This window comes from Nycticebus coucang, chromosome 6 (genome assembly GCF_027406575.1).
Source record: "Nycticebus coucang isolate mNycCou1 chromosome 6, mNycCou1.pri, whole genome shotgun sequence".
NCBI classification, from domain to species: Eukaryota; Metazoa; Chordata; class Mammalia; order Primates; family Lorisidae; genus Nycticebus; species Nycticebus coucang.
Window position 1 is genome coordinate 67,728,057 of NC_069785.1, and position 21,196 is coordinate 67,749,252.

Sequence of the window (21,196 nt, forward strand, 5' to 3'; positions counted from 1 at the left end):
ACTTCAGATTTTGGATTTTCAGATTAGGGATGCTCAACCTGGAAGCAACCCCTTGTTATAGGTAGGCAAAATCAAGGGAGGAAAGGCTTAATGTACTGCTGGGGCCTGCAAGTAAAGCTCACATTTATCTAAATCAGTCATTTTCAACCAATGTGCCATGAAATTTTTTAAAGGATCATTAATTAAATTATTTTCAGAAGTTCAAAGCAAAGTACATTTTTAAACTTTTTTAAAAAGTATGCTCTTTTCTTTATTTTATTTATTATTCCTTTTTTTTTTTTTTTTTTGAGACAGAGTCTTACTCTGCTGTCCTGAATAGTGCTGCGGCATCCTTGTTGCTCACAGCAACCTCAAACTTGTGGGCTCGAGCAATCCTCTTGCCTTAGCCTCCTGAATAGTGGGGACTACAGGAACCCACCACAACGCCTGGGTATTTTTTTTTTAAGAGACAGGGTCTCACTCTTGCTTAGGCTGGCCTCGAACTCCTGAGCTTAAGCAATCCAAACCACCCGGATTGGTGTAAGCCACTGTACCAGCCTGACTGCAGGGTTAACACTTGGTCCGGTTTTTGTTTGTTTGTTTTGTTTTTTGAGACAAAGTCTCAAGCTGTCACCCTGGGTAAAGTGCTGTGGAGTCATAGTTCATAAGCAACCTCAAACTCTTGGGTTCAAAAGATCCTCTTGCCTTAGTTTTTCTATTTTTAGTAGAGATGAGGTCTCGCTTTTTTGCTCAGGCTGGTCTCAAACTTGTGAGCTCAAGCAATCCACCCATCTCAGCTGCCCAGAGTGCTAGGATTACAGGCGTGAGCCACCTCACCCGGCCTGGTCTGATTTTTTTATTGTTGTGGTTTTAAGATAGGGTCTTCGCTCTGTCACCCAAACTGGAGTGCAATGGTGGAATCATATTCATTTCACATCTTTAGAATCTTATTAATCTAAGGAAGGAGTTTGAGAATCTCTGTTTAATAGTTGGCTTCAGTGATTAATATCATCTGACAAATTTTGAAAACACTGCATAAAAGAAAAATAAATTTAATAAGTAGATAGTTTACCTCTATAGAATCTCCAGTTGTCGAAATGTTAAGGGATAAACATTTCTGAACAGCAAATCTTTACTACTAAGTGACCTTAAATGAGTTACTTAAACCCACTAAGTCTCACCTTCTTTATTTATAAAAGTGAGAATACCCCTTGTCCTGACAAAAATAAGGTAGTAGAATAAAATTATATATGTTAGCATTTATTAAATTTTAGTTTCTTTCTCTTTCTACTGTAAGAAATTATTCTTAAAGTCTGCAAAGTTAGAAATCTTTCTCTGAAGGGAAAAAAAAGGAAAATTTTTGACTAAAAAATATATATGACACTGGCCCTTATAAGTTGAGCAATTCTCAGTCTTCTCAGAATTTTATTATGTCACATCAAAGTTGTCTAGTTTTATCATCCAGTTCTACCACTTTCAGTTTATATTGTGATTCAAATAAATTTTTGTTCAGACTTGACCCTTTTTTTTGGTCACCCTCAGTAGAGTACCATAGCATCACAGCTCACAGCAACCTCCAGCTCTTGAGCTAGGGCGATTCTCTTGCCTCAGCCTCCCGAGTACCTGGGACTACAGGCATCCGTCACAAAGTCCGGCTATTTTTGTTGCAGTTGCCACTGTTGTTTTAGCTGGCCGTGGCCGGGTTCAAACCCATCACCTCGGTATATGGGGCTGGCGCCTTACCCACTGAGCCACAGGCGCCGCCCAGACTTGACTTTTTTTTACAACCTTTACTACGCAAAACCATGAAGAGAACCTCTAATATTCTAGTATGGAATTGAGCTACTTTGAAGTCCTTCCAAAATATAAAAACATGCTACCAATAGTACTTTTTCATATGGCGGCCAATTAATGGTAAAGGTGAAATTACCACTAAATTCTCAACATTAGGGCTAGGATATGGAGAATCCTCTCCAGTTAATCATTAGAAACTGAAGTCCTTGACAATCAGCCCTTTCACAACTGGATTATATAACAGGGTGTCCATAAAGTTCATGTGTGATTTACTATGTTAAACTATTTTAAGTTGCACGTGAACTTTATGTCCACCCTGTAAATGAAGACTGACATGATGGTACAATATAATTTACCCTTGAGTCATTAGTATTAATTCTAAATCATGCAGTCTGATTATCTATTTGGTTCATTAAAGAAAATACCTACAGCAGCATCTTTACATTTCAGAGTTACTGACATTAACAGCAAAAGTAGGATACTTGATTTTTCCCTTCTCTTAGGGTCTGAATTATTAATAATTACAAGACTCTTCCCATAATTGCATAGTTACTTCCCCTAGTAAGCACTCAGAGAAGAAAATTATCTCAGTATTTGAATGACTGACCTTCCCAGCCATATGAGATGCTCAACAGGTATTTCAAGAATGTAGTAATAAATATAGAATAAGAAATCTTGGTTCTCCTACAGCCCAATAATCACACACAATAACTCACAACATCCAAATTTGAAATAAACACATGTAAGCAAAATAGAGCAACAAACTTTGCTTAAATTCCCTCTCATACTACAGTGCAATTATTACCAGTACTGAGAACTTTTAGTATGTGGTGAACATAAGAATCATGTAAATTCATGTAATTTATATTTTTATATAATATGCAAATTTATGCCTACATAAATGTATGCATTATATATTTTATACAAGTATATATTTCTTTTTTTTTTTGCAGTTTTTGGCCAAGGCTGGGCTTGAACCCACCACCTCTAGCATATGGGACCAGCGCCCTACTCCTTTGAGCCACAGGCGCTGACCTCAAGTATATATTTCTGTGCATTTAATGATTTATAGAAAATGTAGGGAAAAAGAAGAGTAGAAGTATTAATACTTACACACGAAGGTCTCTACATGCGTGCACAAGTCACCACATTTAGGACAGCGCAGCTGGTTTCCACCTTTCCCAGAATTCCCAGAGCCTGACTTCTTATTGCTTCCCTCACTCACTGATTTCTAATGTTTGTGAAGGAGAAAAACAGAGTGTCAGTTATTAGTTTCAGGCAACCATTTTATATGTAACTTAAATGCAAACAGTATTGTTTGTAATTAATCTTAACAACTTTTTAAATGTCTAGAATGAAATTATTAGTATTGTTTATATCTATTATCACTGGTGTCCAATGATTTTACCACAAAAATCTAATCAGTTCTAGTAAACACATATTTATCTGCAGTCCTCCTTTACATAGTATGTGCCAGTATGTGTAACGAATAACTTTCAGAGCAGGGCACAGTGGCTCATGTCTGTAATCCCAGCACTCTGGGAGGCTGAGGCAGGCGGATTGCTTGAGCTCAGGAGTTCAAGACCAGCCTGAGCAAGAGCAAGACCCCCGTCTCTAAAAAATAGCCAGGCGCTGTGTAGTCCCAGCTACTTAGGAGGCTGAGGCAAGAGAATCACTTGAGCCCTAGAGTTTGAGGTTGCTGTGAGCTATGAGGCAATAGCACTCAACCCCTCAGGGCAACTGAGTGAGACTCTGTCTCCAAAAAAAAGGTTTCTTTCAGTGACTCAATGAGCACTAGGAAAAAAAGTTACTAAAGGCAAAAAACTACATTTCAATGAAATTGAATTAGTCGTTGTTATGGCAGGCAGTGACTCAACAATTTTATATTCTACTTTTCTCTCCTCTGAAATGGGAATAATTTTACCTACTTCAGAGAGCTGTCATTAGGATTAAGTACTGAACAAAGTGCTTTGCCAACTAGGGCCTGGCACAGTGGCTCATGACTGTAATTCTAGTACTTTGGAAGACTGAGTGAGGCAGGAGGATTGCTTGAGCTCAGGAGTTCGAGATCAGCCTGAGCAAGAGTGAGACCTGTCTCTACTAAAAATAGAAAAATTAGCTCGGCATTGTGATGAGAGCCTGTAGTCCCAGCTACTGGGGTAGCTGAGGCAGGAGGATCGCTTGAACCCACGAGTTGGAAGCTGCTGTGAGCTACTTCTAGTCTGGGCAGCACAGCGAGGTTCTGTTTCCCCACTCCCCCCAAAAAAGGAAAAAAAGGAAAAAGAAAGTATCTTGTATTTTGTTTAGTTGGCAGGGTTGTCCAACCTTTTTTCTTTTCTGCCACACATTACAAGAATAAGAACGGTCTTGAACTACACATTAAATACACAAAAACTAACAAAAGCTGATGAACATAAGAAAAGGTCTATGTATAATTTTTGATATCCCCCACTGAAGATAAGCAAGAGTCCACAAATAATCTGTATGCAGCCCATGGGCCACAAGTTGGACAACCTGGTAGCACATAATATTAACTCAAGCGTCAAATTCACATAATGAAAAAAATTCATGAGAGGTCACTGACCCAATACAACCACCAATCATCTATTTACATGCTATAGAGGAGCCCAACATTAAATTATACCAGAAATCCCAGATTTTTAAGTAGACGATAAAGTAGAGTTTACACTATCATGAGTTATATGAGTTGTACAAAAGCCGGAAATGACAATTATTCCTAATTTAACCCCACTGACTACACAGATTATTTAATGACACATCTTTACTAATTTAGAATGTTAAAAACTTTAATTCCTGCTAAGTGTAAAGCTTATAAAAATATTTCATGTTCAAACCAAAACACAAAATTACATAAAATTCTCTAGCTTATTCTATATATCTCATATTTCCTACATAAAACATATAATTATGCCAATAAGATACATAGTACTACTACTACTACATTTAATTATTTAAAGGAAGAAACTCAGGCGGCGCCAGTGGCTCAGTGAGTAGGGCGCCGGCCCCATATACCGAGGGTGGTGGGTTCAAACCCGGCCCTGGCCAAACTGCAACAACAACAAAAAAATAGCCAGGCATTGTGGTGGGCGCCTGTAGTCCCAGCTGCTCGGGAGGCTGAGGTAGGAGAATCGCCTGGGCCCAGGAGTTGGAGGTTGCTGTGAGCTGTGTGATGCCACGGCACTCTACCGAGGGCGACAGAGTCAAACTCTGTCTCTACAAAAAAAAAAAAAATTAATAAAATAAAATAAAATAAAGGAAGAAACTTAGAGGGCAGCGCTTGTGGCTCAGTGGGTAGGGTGCTGGCCCCATATACTAAGGGTGGTGGGTTCAAACCCGGCCCTGGCCAAACTGCAACAACAACAAAAAAATAACTGGGGGTTCTGGCAGGCGCCTGTAGTCCCAGCTGCTCGGGATGCTGAAGCAAGAGAATCGCTTAAGCCCAGGAGTTGGAGGTTGCTGTGTGCTGTGACACCACAGCACTCTACTGAGGGCGATAAAGTGAGACTCTTGTCTCTAAGGAAAAAAAAAAGGAAGAAACGGGCGGCGCCTATGGCTCAGCCGGTAAGGCGCCGGCCCCATATACCGAGGGTGGCGGGTTCAAACCCGGCCCCAGCCAAACTGCAACCAAAAAAAAAAAAAAAAAAAAAAATAGCCGGGCATTGTAGCGGGCGCCTGTAGTCTCAGCTACTTGGGAGGCTGAGGCAAGAGAATCGCCTAAGCCCAGGAGTTGGAGGTTGCTGTGAGCTGAGTGAGGCCACGGCACTCTACCGAGGGCCATAAAGTGAGACTCTGTCTCTACCAAAAAAAAAAAAAAGGAAGAAACTAACATCTGCGTATATGCGCCAATAAAGATAAAATAATTACCTTATTTCCATCACCAGAACCATCTTTACTTATCCCATCTTTTGAGGCAAAGTATGCTGGTGTTTCTGTAAAGGTTCTAAGAGGAGCCCTTCGCAGAATCTGAGTTTCAAAGGTCCCAAGCCTTCCTAAAACTGATATATGAATGCGACCACAAGAAATACCTGAAAATAAAAAGAAATATAGTAGTCTACACATCAAATATTGACATGCCTCAATAAATCCCCTGAAAATAAAAATCCCTTGAGTAAAAAAGGAGGTTGAAAAAAGCTATAGTATTCACAGCGGTAGCACAAACGGATAGAGAAACAGTGACACCATCAGAGGCAATGGCCTCTCAAAAATAAGCAAGGTGGCTGGGCAAGGTAGTTTACATCTCCCAGCACTCTGGAGGCAGAGGCAGGTGGATTGCCTGAGCTCACAGGTTTGAGACCAGCCTGTGCCAGAGCAGACCTTGCCTCTAAAAACAGCTGGGTGTTGTAGGGGATGCCTATAGTCTTAGCTACTCCTTAGGCTAAGGCAAGAGAATCACTTGAACCCAAGAGTTTGAGGTTGCTGTGAGCTATGACACCACCACACTCTACCCAGGCCAACTGAGTTAGACTCTGTCTCAAAAAAAAGAAAAATTAAGTCCCTCAAACAACTCAAAAGCAATTTCGGTTATATAACTCCAATTTTCTGACACGGTTGTATGCACTGTTAGAACTAGTTTCTTTAGTTATTTATGACCCTAGGTCACCCATTCCAGTGCTACTAAGTACAAAAGTGAATCCACCAAATTCTTCAGGAAAGATTCAAGTAAGTGGAACCAAATTCTCCCATCTGTATATAAACTGACAAAGAACACAAAAAAATGATTGAAGGTTTAAGACTATCCCAGTCCCTAATCTATACAATATAAACATTTTGCTTAACACTAAATTTGAAAACTAATAAAATCTCTAAATGGGGAGGTCATAGAAGTTCAGACCTTATAATTCTAGCATTTTGGGAGGTCCAGGCAGGTAGATTGCTTGAGGTAAGGAGTTAGAAACCAACCTGAGCAAGACTCCATATCTATTAAAAATAGATAAATTAGGCCAGGTACTGTGGCTCATGCCTGTAATCCTAGCACTTGGGAGGTCGAGGCAGGTGGACTGCATGAACTCACAGACTCAAAACCAGCCTGAGCCAGTGCAAGACCTCGCGTCTAAAAATAGCTGGGTGCTGTGGTTGGTGCCTATAATCCTAGCTACTCAAAGGCTGAAGCAAGAGAATTGCTTGAGCCCAAGAGTTTGAGGTTGCTGTGAGCTACGATGCCAGGGCACTCTACCCAGGGTAACAAAGTGAGACTCTGTCTAAAAAATAATAAAAATAAATAAAATGACTTTTTTAAAAGTTAAAATATGAAAGCCTATGAATGATAATGTAATAAAATAACATATTTAATCTATTTAACAAGTATAACTTTTTTAAAACAGGCATCATTCTATTAAACAGAATGAATGTTCCCGAAAAATATAACTTTTTTTTTTTTTGAGACAGTCTCACTTTGTTGCCCCTGGTAGAGTGCCGTTGCGTCACAGCTCACAGCAACCTCAAACTCTTGGACATAAGTGATTCTCTTGCCTCAGCCACCCAAATAGCTGAGACTACAGGTGTTCAACCACAAGACCTGGCTATTTTTTGGTTGTAGTTGTCATTGTTGTTTGGCAGGCCCAGGCTGGATTCGAACCCACCAGCTCCGGTGTATGTGGCTGGTGCCCTAGCCACTGAGCTGCAGGCGCCAAGTCAAAAAGTATAACTTTTAATGGAACCATTATGATGTATTCACAAAATAAATGACAACCGTAAGAACACTTAACATAAGGTTATTTGTTCTTGTATATTTAGAACAAAACTTAACCTTGTAAAGTGTATTATTAAACAATATTATTCCCATTTACTTTACAATAAAATAGATCATAACTCTATAATAAGATAGAGGATCTCTCTCACCCAGGAGTTTGAAGTTGCTGTGAGCTATGCCGCCACTGCACTCCTACTCAGGGTGACAAAAAAGAAAAAAAGAGGCCTGGCGCCTGTGGCTCAAGCAGCTAAGGCACCAGCCACATACACATGAGCTGGCAGGTTTGAATCCAGCCTGGCCCGCCAAAATGACGGCTGCAACCAAAAAATAGCCGGGTGTTGTGGTGGGCGCCTGTAGTCCCAGCTACTTGGGAAGTGGTGGAAGGAAAATGGCTTAAACCCAGGAATTGGAGGTTGCTGTGAGCTGTGATGCCACGGCACTCTACCCAGGGCAACAGCTTGAGGCTCTATCTCCAAAAAAGAAAAGAAAAGAAAAGAAATTAAAAAGATCAACAAAAAATAAGTCCTTTTTAAAAATGCTCAAAGAAAATTATCCTCAAGACTTTCAAGCTCGGTGCCTGTGGCTCAAGCGGCTGAGGTGCCAGCCACATACACCTGAGCTGGTGAGTTCAAATCCAGCCTTGGCCCACCAAACAACAATGACCGCTGCAACCAAAACATAGCCGAACGTTGTGGCAGGCGCCTATAGTCCTAGCTACTTGGGAGGTGGAGGCAGGAGAATCGCTTGAGCTCAGGAGTTGGAGGTTGCTGTGAGCTATGGTGCCACAGTACTCTATCCAGGGCAACAGCTTGAGGCTCTGTCTCAAAAAAAAAAAAAAAAAAAAAAAAGACTTTCAGAGAAGGCTGGACATCGTGGGTCATGCCTGTAATCCTAGCATTATGGAAGGCCAAGGAGGGAGGATCCCTTGAGCTTAGGAGTTTGAGACCAGCCTGAGTAAGAGTTAAGACCCCAACTCTACTAAAAACAGAAAAAAACCCTGGGCATTGTGGTGGACACCAGTAGTCCCAGCTACTTGGGAGGCTGAGATAAGAGGATCTCTAGAGCCCAAGAGTTTAAGGTTGCTATAAGCTGTGACACCACAGCACTCTACCCAGAATAAAGGAGACTGTCTCAAAAATAAATAAATAAATAAATAAAATGAAAAAGACTTCCAGAGAAATAAAAATTATGAACATAATCCTTCTCAAGTCTACTTAAATAGAAACAAAAAATTTACAGACATTTCTAAGACTACTGTGATTTGTTGCTGACAATAATGGAAGGAAAAGCTATATTTCAATTAGAGATTAGTGAAAATAAAGTTCACAGACTCTCTGAATTCTATCCATGGACCCACTGGGGGCCTGTGAAGGTCAGGTGAAGAACCTCTGAAAGCCAAGAAAAGGAAGTATTTTTTGTAAAGGATATTTCACAAAATTAGTTGGCAACAACTATACAAGACAGTTAAACTATTTACAAAACTTTATTATACAAATAAAGTTTTCTGAGTTTCAGAACAACTGTTTTTAAAAAGAAATATTAGGGGCGGTGCCTGTGGCTCAGTGAGTAGGGCGCCGGCCCCATATGCCGAGGGTGGCGGGTTCAAACCCAGCCGTGGCCAAACTGCAACAAAAAATAGCCGGGCATACTATGCAGCCTTAAAGAAAGATGGAGACTTTACCTCTTTCATGTTTACATGGATGGAGCTGGAACATATTCTTCTTAGTAAAGTATCCCAAGAATGGAAGAAAAAGTACCCAATGTACACAGCCCTACTATGAAACTAATTTGGGACTCTCACATGAAAGCTATAACCCAGCTACAACTTAACAATAGGGGGAAGTGGGAAGGGGGGGGGGTGGAGGGAGGGGGATCGGTGGGATCACACCTGTGGTGCATCTTACAGGGGTATTTGCGAAACTTGGTAAATGTAGAATGTAAATGTTTTGGCACAGTAACTGAGATAACGCCAGAAAGGCTATGTTAACCACTGTGATAAAAATGTGTCAAATGGTCTATGAAGCGAGTGTATGATGCACCATGATCATATCAATGTATACAGTTATGATTTAATAAAAAAGAAAAAATAGCCGGGCGTTGTGGCGGGCGCCTGTAGTCCCAGCTGCTTGGGAGGCTGAGGCAAGAGAATCGCGTAAGCCCAAGAGTTAGAGGTTGCTGTGAGCCGTGTGACGCCACGGCACTCTACCCGAGGGCGGTACAGTGATACTCTGTCTCTACAAAAAAAAAAAAGAAATATTAGAATAAGATACATCCATGTTAGGGTTATTAAGAATCAAGAGCATATGGCTCGGCGCCTGTAGCACAGTGGTTACGGTGCGGTGCCAGCCACCGGGTTGAACCCAGCCTGGGCCAACTAAACAACTGCAACAACAATAAAAAAAATAGCCGGGCATTGTGGCAGGCACTTGTAGTCCCAGCTACTTGGGAGGCTGACATGAGAATCTCTTAAGCCCAAGAGTTTGAGGTTTTTGTGAGCTGTGATGCCACCAATAGTTTGAGGTTGCCATGAGCTGTGATGCCACAGTACTCTACCGAGGGCGACATAATGAAACTCTGTCTCAAAAAAAAAAAAAAAAAAGAGTCTAAGAATCAAGGGAACAATTAATTCAATTTTTATTTGTTTAGCAGATTGAGGCCGAATTTGAACCCACCAACCCTGGTGTACGTGGCCGGTGCCTTGCGCCATAATCACTGAGCTACGGATGCTGAGCCTAATTCAATTTTTAAATACTTGACTTCCTATACTGAGTCTTGAAGTAAACATTGTTCAAAAGTATAATTTAGCTTAAAAGATAAACCATTCCATCTTTTCAAAATAGAACGAAAAAACAAATTAAAAATGATCTATTTTAGTGACAATATTTAGGTGTGTAACAGTTGATGAATGGCAAATCAAGTTAAATGCTCAAACACTTGGCCTCCCACACAAATTAGAAAAATAAATTCAACAAAAACACAAATATGCCCCAAAGTGAAATGTTTCCTCATTATGAGAGACTGATAAAAAAAAAAAAATGCTGATTAAAAAATGTTTTGCTAAGGGCCAGGCACGGTGGCTCATGCCTGTAATCCTAGCATTGTGGGAGGCTGAGGTGGGTCAGCTGCTTAAGCTCAGGAGTTCCAGGTTGATATGAGCTATGATGCCAGGGCACTCTACCCAAGGCAACAGAGTGAGACTCTCTCAAAAAAAAAAAAAAGAAGAAGAAAATTAGGCGGCACCTGTGGCTCAAAGAAGTAGGGCACCGGCCCCATATGCTGGAGGTGGTGGGTTCAAACCCAGCCCTGGCCAAAAACTGCAAAAAATAAAAAAATACAAAATAAAATAGAAGAAAACAGAACTTTAGAGCAGCTCTGAAATCATCCCTTATATTCTTCATACTCACTATACAGAAAACTTAATTTTTAAGAAAACTATTTGATGAAATTCTTAATTCTACGTTCATAAATAAGAATAATAAACTTCTAGCCTAAGTTCAATCCTGATTTTCCTCTTTTCCTTTCTCTTTTTTCTTTTTCTTTTTGTAGAGACAGTCTCACTTTATGGCCCTCGGTAGAGTGCCGTGGCCTCACACAGCTCACAGCAACCTCCAACTCCTGGGCTTAAGCGATTCTCTTGCCTCAGCCTCCCGAGTAGCTCCTTTCTCTTTTTTCTATGCATCTTAAATAAAAATAACCCTCCTTCCTGTCATTAAGTCCTTAAAGAAAATATCACTAATTATTGTATATCTATGCATAGGTTCTACTGTAGAAAATAAATATTTTCAGGGTTCAATCTTAGCATGGTGATAAAAAAAGAAATATTCATATTTCACGTAAGTAAAGCTTAAAAATCTTAATGTGAATACCGTGTACTATTTCACTGTCATGTAAAATATCAATTATATAATGATGCTGGGTTCTATCTCATATTTGAAGCTTAATTTACTCCTTTACAGTGAAAATGATACTTCTCTGTCTCTGAAAACCCTTTGCAAACATTAAAATTGATATGCAAGTAAATAATTCTTAAAGCATTAATTTGTGTTGATTTACCCAATCATAAATATATTTCAATTTTAAAAGGTTATTCTGAGAAAAAGAAAAACTGCTTATCTCCTATAATTCATAAAATTTTCAGGGACTCTTGGCTAGAATAGATCAAGAACTTTCTCAAAGAAGTCTTCCCTGTGTGCCAAAGAGAACACACAAATACTTAATGCACTCCCAGAAACTGTATTATTCTTTTTTGCTTTATTAGATTTAAACATGAAGGTAAGGACTTATTCACCACTCCAGCTCTAGCACCAAAACTGGCATATGGTGGGCCCTCAACAAATATGTCAAATAAATGGATTAAAAATCTGTCACTTACTTGGCTGGGTGTGGTGGCTCATGCCTGTACTCGGAGCACTCTGGGAGGTTGAGGCAGGAGGACTGCTTGAGCTCAGGAGTTCAAGACCAGCCTGAGCATGCATCATGAGCATCACGCTCAGGCTGGTCTTAAACTCCTGAGCTCAAGAAGTCTTTATATTTCAACAGCCCGACTCCTACTCACAAGCCTTGTGGCAGATACCTATTGTCAAAACTACTTGGGAGGCTGAGGCAAGAGAATCACTGAGCCCAAAAGTTTGAGGTTACTGTGAGCTAAGACACCACAGCACTCTACTGAGACTCTGTCTCAAAAAAAAAAAATCTGTACTTTATAGTGTTTGCAAATCAAATTATTGGAATCAGGACATTTACTTCTTGAGGTTTAACAATGTTTTAGGATTAAATTTACACCCTTACATTTATCATTTTACAAAATGCTTCTGCCCACATTACCTCATTTAATCCCTCACAGTAGTAATTAGCTGTTAGGTTATACACTTAGTAAAGAATAACGATTTTATAATTAACCTACAAGTAAGAGGGAGCTTTTTTTATTTATGTAAGGGTCACAAGCTGATAAGCCAAAATAAAACAAACTTGTCTAGAAGTTAGTGATTAAAACAACCTCTGGTCTCCTAGTCTGACCTGATATTCATAGATTTGGGGAAGAGAAAGATGGTTTTCTTTCCGGAATCTCTTGGCTGGGGTGTCACTGGTTTCACAGTTCCTGATAAACAGCAAAGGTAAACAAAACGCCACTCTTAAGAAATCATCTCTAAATGTCAACTTGGGAAAGCCAGTAAACTACTGCTGATACACCCAAGTACTTCAAAAAGAACTACGGGAGTTTTCCCAGTCTCCTCGTCTGCTTTCTAGCGATCCCCCGAAGTTTTCCCGGCTCCGGGAAGTTCTGTGAGCCCCGTTTGTGTCTTGGAGACAGCTGCCGCACAATGACAGACACAATGACAGACACAATCTCTCGCGGCTTGCGTCTGGGATCGCCGGCTGAGTTCCCAGAGGTAGCGGGGAACCCCAACAGTGACAGTTCCCCCCCCCTCCATTCCCCGACAGGCCGATAAGGAATCCAGTCAAGTTACGGAGAACCTCAGCCGTGGCAGGCGGCGGTCCCCAGCAGGGCTAAGTGGCATCCGGTGACAATTTTAACGAAAAGGACATTTTGTGCCTCTTTCTGAGTTTCTGCGAAGTGGCCACATTACAGCCCCAAAGTCCGGAGGCCTGAAAGCGAGCTCAAGGTGTTTACTTCAAATTTTAGACACAACTGCTCCAGAGTTTGGCAGAACCCCATCCCAGCGGGAGGGAGCGTGTTAAGTGAAGCGCCGCGCATTCCCCCACGCCCCTTCCAGGGGATAGGCCTCGTGCCCTCCCCAAGGTCCCCCGATCAGCGGGTCCACTCTCCCAGGGCTGAGGGCCCAGAAGTGGGGCTATTTGTTACCTCTCTGCGCGGAGGCGAATGAGGAGGTAATGAGCCGAGCGGCCGCCGCACCGCACGTACAAGCGCCGCAGCTGGACATCTCCACGGGCCTAGGCCGGGGCTTCGCCCCCCGAGGATCTTTACGTTTCAGCAGCCCGACTCCTACTCGCAAGATGTGTTTTCTTGGTTCTGAACCCTCCCGCTGGCCCTAGGCCGAGAGCAGAGTTCACTAGCCAGGCCTTCGCGCTCTGGGTGCCCCACCGCTGTCTACTCTCTAGAGCAGACTCTTAACCCCACTCCCTTCCCCTCCTTCTCCTCCTCCCCCCACCCCCCCTCCTACCGGGCCCGGGGAGCCTGCGCGCGCCTGCGTCCTAGGCCCGGGAGGGGGCGTGGGCACGCGCCGCGTGGGCATGCGTATACACCAACGAGAAGCAAGAAGAGGTGGTAGTGACTTGGGCACCAATGAGAGAGCTACGGCAAGCGGCTAGCCCCAACTAGGACGACTACAGGTCCCGACACGCAATTTTTCTGGAAGACCCTTTTTGGTAGGGTGAAAGGTTAGCGCGAGACGCGGAGAGATGCATGCTGGGAGTTGTGGTCCCAATCAGTCATAGTTAAGCTATTCTGCGGCCAATTTCCGTCGGGAGAAGGGTTGATCAAAATGAAAACAAGTGGGCAAGGCACGGAGGCTTATGCCAGTAATCCTAGTACTCTGGGAGACCCAGGAGGACGGATCCTTTGAGCTCAGAATTTCGAGACCACTCTGGGCAAGGACGAGATCCTATCTTTACTAAATATAGAAAAACTCAGCCAGGCGTTGTGACCGGCTACTAGTAGCCCAGCTACTAAAGAGACTGAGGCAGGAGGATCGCTTGAGCCCAAGAGTTTGAGGTTGTAGTGAGCTATGATGATGCCCACACTGTATCCAAGACTACAGAATAAGACTCTCTCAAAAAAAACAAAAAAACAAAACAAAACATAGTGGCTTAGCTAGTTACAAGGGGAATCTGTAAAGTAAGTTGGTCACCACTACATTCTTAAGCTTGACTAACTTCCTTCCCTCCTGTTTCCATATCCTGTGTTCCTTATCTTCTCCTTATCCTTAGTTTCCTAACTATTAATGTGGAAGTAGTATTTTACCTAGCTCTCTGAGCAACAATTGTTGGGTAGGGAGAGCTCCCTCTCCTTCCTCTCCAGGCCTAGTGGTGATAAAGTTGCCAGTTGTTGCTAGTCCCTGGGTGCTTTACAGTCTTTTGAAGGTATTCCTAAATCTGATAACACTCTGGCAAACAATTCCTTTAATAAGCCTTTCTCTGTTACCCTTTGAGCCCTTTGCAGGGCCTGCTTCCTCTGCACAGGTAAACAGATCGCTGCACAAGATAGAGGATGGTGACAGAAGAATTAAACCCTTCTACTTGGGTTGGTGAGGGAACCAAGTAGAAAAACCTTCCCTTCTTCCTCCCCATGTCACCCCAAGACCAACCAGAACAGTTCTGCTTGTATCTGTTTTATTATTGGGGTTTGTTTGAAAATAGAGTTTTTCTGCATTAAAACAATGCTTGAAATTCACCAAACCTTGGACAAACCTCCCCTTTTAGAAATGAGCCAAGAGAGTCATAAGGATCCTAACACCCCACTCCCACCTTCTCTTTCAATTATATTCACATTTACTTCTTATTATGGAAATAAAAGAAGTAAATTATTTTATTTTATCCATAAAATCTATGGATCACTATAAAGAATGCTTAAAAAGAGTGTAATCAAGGCTTAGCAGGAAACACTGCTTTGGGAAGCCTTCCCTTTCTGTGTCTATCCTAGGGAGTTGACTTCTCCTGTCAGTCAACAAATATTTATTGAGCACTCACTGGTATTCATTATTTTGAATAAAATGTTCTTTCTCTCATGGAACTCCCATTCTCGCAGGGAAGGACAAAATAGTAAATGAAAATATATGCCAGTGGTATGATGATGTAGGAATAACCTCTTATTATTGTGCAATATATCCTTACGTTATTTCCAGAATGATTTAACACATAATATTATTTATAGGTTAATGTTTTGTGTATTTAGCTTTGCATTCCCCATTGGATTATGATCTCTTCAAAGGCAGATACTTCATTATATACTTGGGCTGATTCATAGTAGGAATTCAGTGAATGCTTGATGAAGTACTTACCTTCCAACAATCTTTTGCTTGGCAGAAACCTGGGAATTTGTCTTCATAAAATCCTACACATACGCAGAGCAAATTGCAATTGACCAACAGATGATTGTTAATAGACATAAATTATACAAATTTATACAATGATTAATCCAAGTTACTGACTGCCCCAGAACCAATTCCAACAGATTGCCTGATTAGCATAATATAGACTTTGCCCTAGAAAGTACAAAACAGAGGGACGTCTACATAACTCAGTTTAACTTTTTCTCAGCAAAGTGAACAAGGGTCATGTGGCTTTGACATCAGGCAAGTGATGGTTTCATCACACAGGCAACAGAACTTTGGTAGTTAAAATTCATCTCCCTAAAACTGCTCTCTGAATCAAAATTTATGTGAAGTATATGGATCAGCACCCAACAATCATGGATTGGGACGCTAACTTTGTGTGCTAGACTCTTTGATGGTATAACGCTGGAGGACTTATGCCATGGAGATAAATGGATTATACTTGTACCAAGACTTCTCAAGTATTGAGATGTACCAAGAGTTCTCAAGTATTTGAGTAGAGATGAGTGTCAAGTTTAAACAAAATAACATCTGTGTTGGGAATGGTTCAAATGTTAGGGATCGTTCTTTAGGAACCACTTCGGCTGTCTGACAAAGGAGTATTTTACAAGTGTTATGTTCCCTGACCTGAAAATCACAGGTTGAGACAGTGTTCTTGCTCCAAGTTGTATCTGGGTAGCATGAAATGGAGCACAGCTTAATGTCTGGGCAAAGAGTGATGGGACTCCAGTGGCCTGCTAGGACTTCTCTGTTACTTGGCACTGTAGAGATAATCTCTGAGCAGGTTCCTATCAGCTATCCTCTCAAATTCTGAATTCAGAAGCACAGAGCCATTCAAGATTTCCCCTGTGATAAAATGGATCCTCTAACAGGAAACTGATGGCAAATACCTGTGGTCAATTTTTTTTTTTTTTGAGATGGAGTCTCACTCTGTCACTCTGCTTAGAGTGCTGTGGCATCATAGTTCACAGCAACCTTGAACCAAGACTTCTCAAGTAGCATTTGAGTAGAGATGGCTGTCAAGTTTAAACAAGTTTCTTGGGTTTAAGTGATCCTCTTGCCTCTGCCCCCCAGTAGCTGGGACTACAGGTTCTTGACACAATGCCCAGCTAGTTTTATATTTTTTAGTAGAGATGGGGTCTTGCTCTTGCTCACGCTGGTCTCCAGCTCCTGAGCTCAAGCAATCTAAACAATCCACTTGCCTCTGTCTCCCAAAGTGCTAGGGAAAAAAAAAAGGACTGAGAAACAGAGTCTCAGTCTGTCGCCCTGGGTAAAGTGCCCCTGTGAAATAGCTCACAACATCAAATTCTTGAGCTTGATTGATTATCTTGCCTCAGCCTGCCCAGTAGCTGGGAGTACAGGTGTCCTTCACTATGCCTGACTACTTTTTCTTTCTTTTTTTTTTTTGAGAAAGAGTCTTATTTTGTGTCATAGCTTTGCTGTGTCATAGCTCACAGCAACCTAAAACTCTTGGGCTCAAACTGTCCTCTTGCCTCAGCCTTCTGAGTAGCTGGGACTACAGTGGCCCACCACAGGGTCTCTCTCTTGCTCAGGCGGGTCTCAAACCTGTGAGCTCAGGCAATCCGTACACCTTGATCTCCCAGAATGTTAGGATTACAGGCATGAGCCACCTCCTTCAGCCCAGATAGTTTTTCTATTTTTAGTAGAGATGTAGTCTCACTCTTGCTCAGGCTGGTTTCAAACTCCTGAGCCCATGCTATCCACACACCTTGGCTTCCCAGAGTGAAGACATTTCTTTTTCTTGACTAAACACTTTTCCTTCATATCAGTAAACATTGATTGCCCCTGGCCAGATAGAAATGCTTTCAAAGCCAGTTTTTTGTTTTTGTCTTTGTCTTTGAGATAGAGTGTCACTTTGTCACCCTTGGTAGAGTGCCATGGCATTAGTCTAGTTCACAGCAACCTTGAACTCCTGGGTTCAAGCAATCCTCCTGCCTCAGCTTCCCAAGTAGCTGGGACTACAGGCATGAACCACCACACCCAGGTAATTTTTCTATTTTTAGTAGAGACTGAGTCTCACTCAGGCTGGCCTTGAGGGTTCTTCCTGCCTCGTCCTCCCAGAGTGCTAGCTAGGATTACATGCATGAGTCATTGCACCTGGCCCATGTCCCTAGTTTTATCTCATTCTCATAACCACCTAGTGAGGTATTGTTATCATCAGCATTCCAGTTTTACAGTTGAGAAAATTGTGACACAGAGGACTTAACTGATTGCCCAGGGTCACAGCAAAACCAGACATCAAACCCAAGTCACCATATAGTTTCCATTTCTTCCTTATAGCCTCCTCCAAAAGCTGGCAAGATTTTAGAGTTCTTCAGAATCTCTGCTCCCTATCCAGAAATATCTCACCTCAAGGACTAAAAAGCCCTTATTCTATTAAGGCAGTGATCCACCATCCTTCCTTCTCTTAGATTACTTGGGTACTTGGGTACCCTAAATGTCTGGATTGTAGGGGGAAAAAATAATTACTTGAGGTATTAGTTAAGTACACCTGGCCACCTCCTCTAAGGGTTTTGATAAAATAGTCTTAAGTGGGAGTCAGGAATCTATTATTATTGCAAAATGGTAGAATCAGGAGCTGGTAAGTTTTTTTTTTTTTTTGAGACAGTCTCATTATATCGCCCTCTGTAGAGTGCTGTAGCGTCAGAGCTCACAGCAACTTCAAACTCTTGGGCTTAAGCGATTCTTCTGCCTCAGCCTCCCAAGTAGCTGGGACTACAGGTGCCTGCCACAATACCCGGATATTTTTTGGTTGTAGTTGTCATTGTTGTTTGGCAGGCCCGGGCTGGGTTTGAACCTGCCAGCTCCCGTGTATGTGACTGGTGCCCTAGCCAGTGAGCTACAGGCGCTGAGCCTATGGTAAGGTTTATGTGCAGGAATAAATAGGGTATGTTTCCACTGTGGTGACGGAAGCCTGTGCCTTTATTTCTCAAGGTCTCTTTTTTTAGGGTTCCCTCCAACTTCCACCACTTTTTCCCTCAGGGAGCCACTGTCCAATCTTGGTATTGTGAAGAGATCAGGGAGGCTACAAGAAGGTGCTTATCCTCCAGGGCCTGTCCTTGGGGGTTGGAGGTGACCTCAGCATGAGGCCCTTCCTTGTCTTTCATCCTGATGTTCAGGAAGATGGTCAGCAGATGGCACTAACTCAACACAGTGTCCCTCTTTGAATTTTGGGCTATAATTCTTCAAGCCAATCTAGTGGAATTTTTCTTTTTCTTTTTTTTTTTTTTTTGGAGCTGGAGAAGGGTGTTTATTTGGGCTTTATTCTCAGGGGGAGATGGCACTGTGCGGTCTCGATGATGCAAGTTGTTATGTGACCTGTTGGGGAGGGAAGGGACAAGGGAGAGGGAGCAGAAAACGAGTTTTCTAAGAAAGGAATCTAATGAGTGCATGGCGTGTCCGGTTAGCATGAAGAGAGGTTTAACACTGCTGCTTTCTCTTCAAAGCCTCCACCAGGTCATTCTTCAGAGCTTCTTGTTTTGATTTGTCTGCAAAAGTCTGCACAGACCTCAGCCCATTGACGATGTCCTTTGTTTTTCCAAAGTGGATCTCATTCAGCGTACTTCTGATTTTATTTTCCATATCCTCTACCAGGCGCCCAATATTGGCTATGTGTGGGGAGCAGTCGCTCACGGTTTCATCTTTCTCCATCTATCTGGTAAGGCTGCCTCCGAGGTTCATGGTGCCAGAGCCGGATTTGTTGGTCTGCAGCCACAGCATCACCGTGGAAGTCAACTTGTAATGAGTGGTACGACCACTGGACTTCTCCTGCACCTCCACCACATGGATGGAATCCCAGCAGCCTTTGATCTTCTTGGATCCATCTCCAGCCTTCTTTATGAGGATGACTCCAGCAAAGCCATGATCCAGATCCCAGAGGTAGACAGATGAGACGCCACCTTCAAAATACAGGTCTCGGTACTGGTCAAAGGCATTGTTGGCTTCTACCTCCAGCTTTCTCAGTCGAGCAGATGGCATGGCCCCATCTTCCAAAGGAGGGTCATACTTATTACTCCATGGTGACCTGTAGGAGTCTCCATCTCTGTTGTAGTCACACAAAAAGTAATCCTTTCCCACCACCTTGTCTCTGGCAATTTTCAGGGGCTGGTCAACAGAAGACAGGAGATCTTCACACAGACCCGGGACCAAGTCGATCAGGTCGCTGAGGTTCTTCTCAATTTGCTGTGGAGGCAGGCACCTCATTAGGTCCAAGGCACAATCCAGCTGATGATCACTCACATCCTTTCTGTGTGTCTTCTCTCCAGTACGTGGCAGGATAGGTTTCTCAGGGCTCTGCACTCTTCTCCGCTCCTTTCCGCTCTCAACTCCTCTCTGAGCTTCAGAGTCCTCAACTAGATGACAGGAATACCGTCATTGAAATAATAATCATGGGCTGAGTGTGGTGGCCTCACCTGTAACCCCTGCACTCTGGGAGGCCAAGGTGAGAGGATCACTTGAGCTCAGGAGTTTGAGACCAGCCTAGGCAATATAGTGAGATTCCTGTCTCTACAAAAAAAAAAAAGAAAAATTAGCTGCAAGTGAGCTATGGTCATGCCATTGTACTCCAGCCTGAGTGACAGAGTGACAGAACCAGTCTCTAAAACCAAAAAAAAAATTTTTTTGAGACAGAGTTTCACTCTGTTGCTCTAGGCTAGAATGGCATCACAGCTCACAGCAACCTCAAACTCCCGGGCTCAAGTGATCCTCCGGCCTCAGCCTCCCAAGTAGCTGGGACCACAGGCACCCGCCAGAACACCCTGCTAGTTTTTCTATTTTTTTAGTAGAGACAAGTCTTGCTCTTGCTCAGGCTGGTCTCCTCTAGTGGAATTTTTCATGTGTCAAATCTTGAAGACAGTCCTAAGAAATAGTTATTCCTATTTTTACATGGCACAGATGTCAGGAGTTACAAGGATTGGTATGAAAATCCTAGCTGGGTCACTTACCAGCTCTGTGACTTCTTGCAAGTTACTTAACTCCATAAGTGTGTTTTTTTCCAACTATAATTTGGGGTGCTCTCAACCTACTAAGGTTAATGTGCACAAGAAATGATTCTTTGGCACTTACTTTAGTAAGTAGGTGCTTACTAAATAATAAAGATCTTTTTTTCCCGTGTAATGTTGTGATTTATGGCTTTCCCTTTATGCCTTTAAAAAAATTCCTTTTTAACTTGTACTGTTTAGCCAGATGGTTAAAGATCTTACCCTACTCCATTAATACTTTAGTGTTATGAGGAACTTGCTTGATTTCAGATGAAAAACTTAAAAAGAGATGAAAGAGAATATAAACTCTTGATTTATAAGTCCTTTTCAAGTTGCGATTCACTTGCATTAACCATAATATTAGATAATAAAAGTGATACTTACTTCGGTAACAATTATTGTCATTTAGTATTTGCTAGCAATATTTACTTATACACAAGCATCCACTGGGCTAGGGATGTAAAGTAGTACCCATGGGTAAATTATAAAATAATGAGGAAATGTGGAGAAAAGGCTTCCACGCCACCAAAATAGATATTGTGTTGGCACTTCAAAATTCATGTACTTTACTCATTCCCAGGCCTTCAGAATCTCATTCTGTAAGTCTCTTTACTCATTTAAATACTGATTTGGAACTTATTTTGTGTCTGTAATCACCATAAGTATTAGTTAAACTCAGT

The 21,196-nt window shown here is 42.1% G+C and overlaps 1 protein-coding gene and 1 pseudogene across 2 annotated transcripts in view; both read right to left on the reverse strand.

Annotated features, from left to right (window-relative positions):
- Nucleotides 1-13,588, reverse strand: part of CLPX (caseinolytic mitochondrial matrix peptidase chaperone subunit X) — a 41,360-nt gene extending 27,772 nt beyond the window's left edge. Inside the window, exons 1-3 of the mRNA XM_053593209.1 lie at nt 13,308-13,588; nt 5,659-5,819; nt 2,887-3,004 (exon numbers count right to left, since the gene is read on the reverse strand). Coding sequence (XP_053449184.1) covers nt 2,887-3,004; nt 5,659-5,819; nt 13,308-13,386 — 358 coding nt within the window. The 5' untranslated portion in view covers nt 13,387-13,588. The remainder of the gene's footprint in view (nt 1-2,886; nt 3,005-5,658; nt 5,820-13,307) is intronic.
- Nucleotides 13,589-18,661: 5,073 nt separating this feature from the next.
- On the reverse strand, nt 18,662-19,794 carry LOC128587271 (F-actin-capping protein subunit beta-like; annotated as a pseudogene). Its single transcript, XR_008380559.1, has one exon. The product of XR_008380559.1 is annotated as an F-actin-capping protein subunit beta-like (transcript).
- Between the last annotated feature and the right edge of the window lie 1,402 nt (nt 19,795-21,196).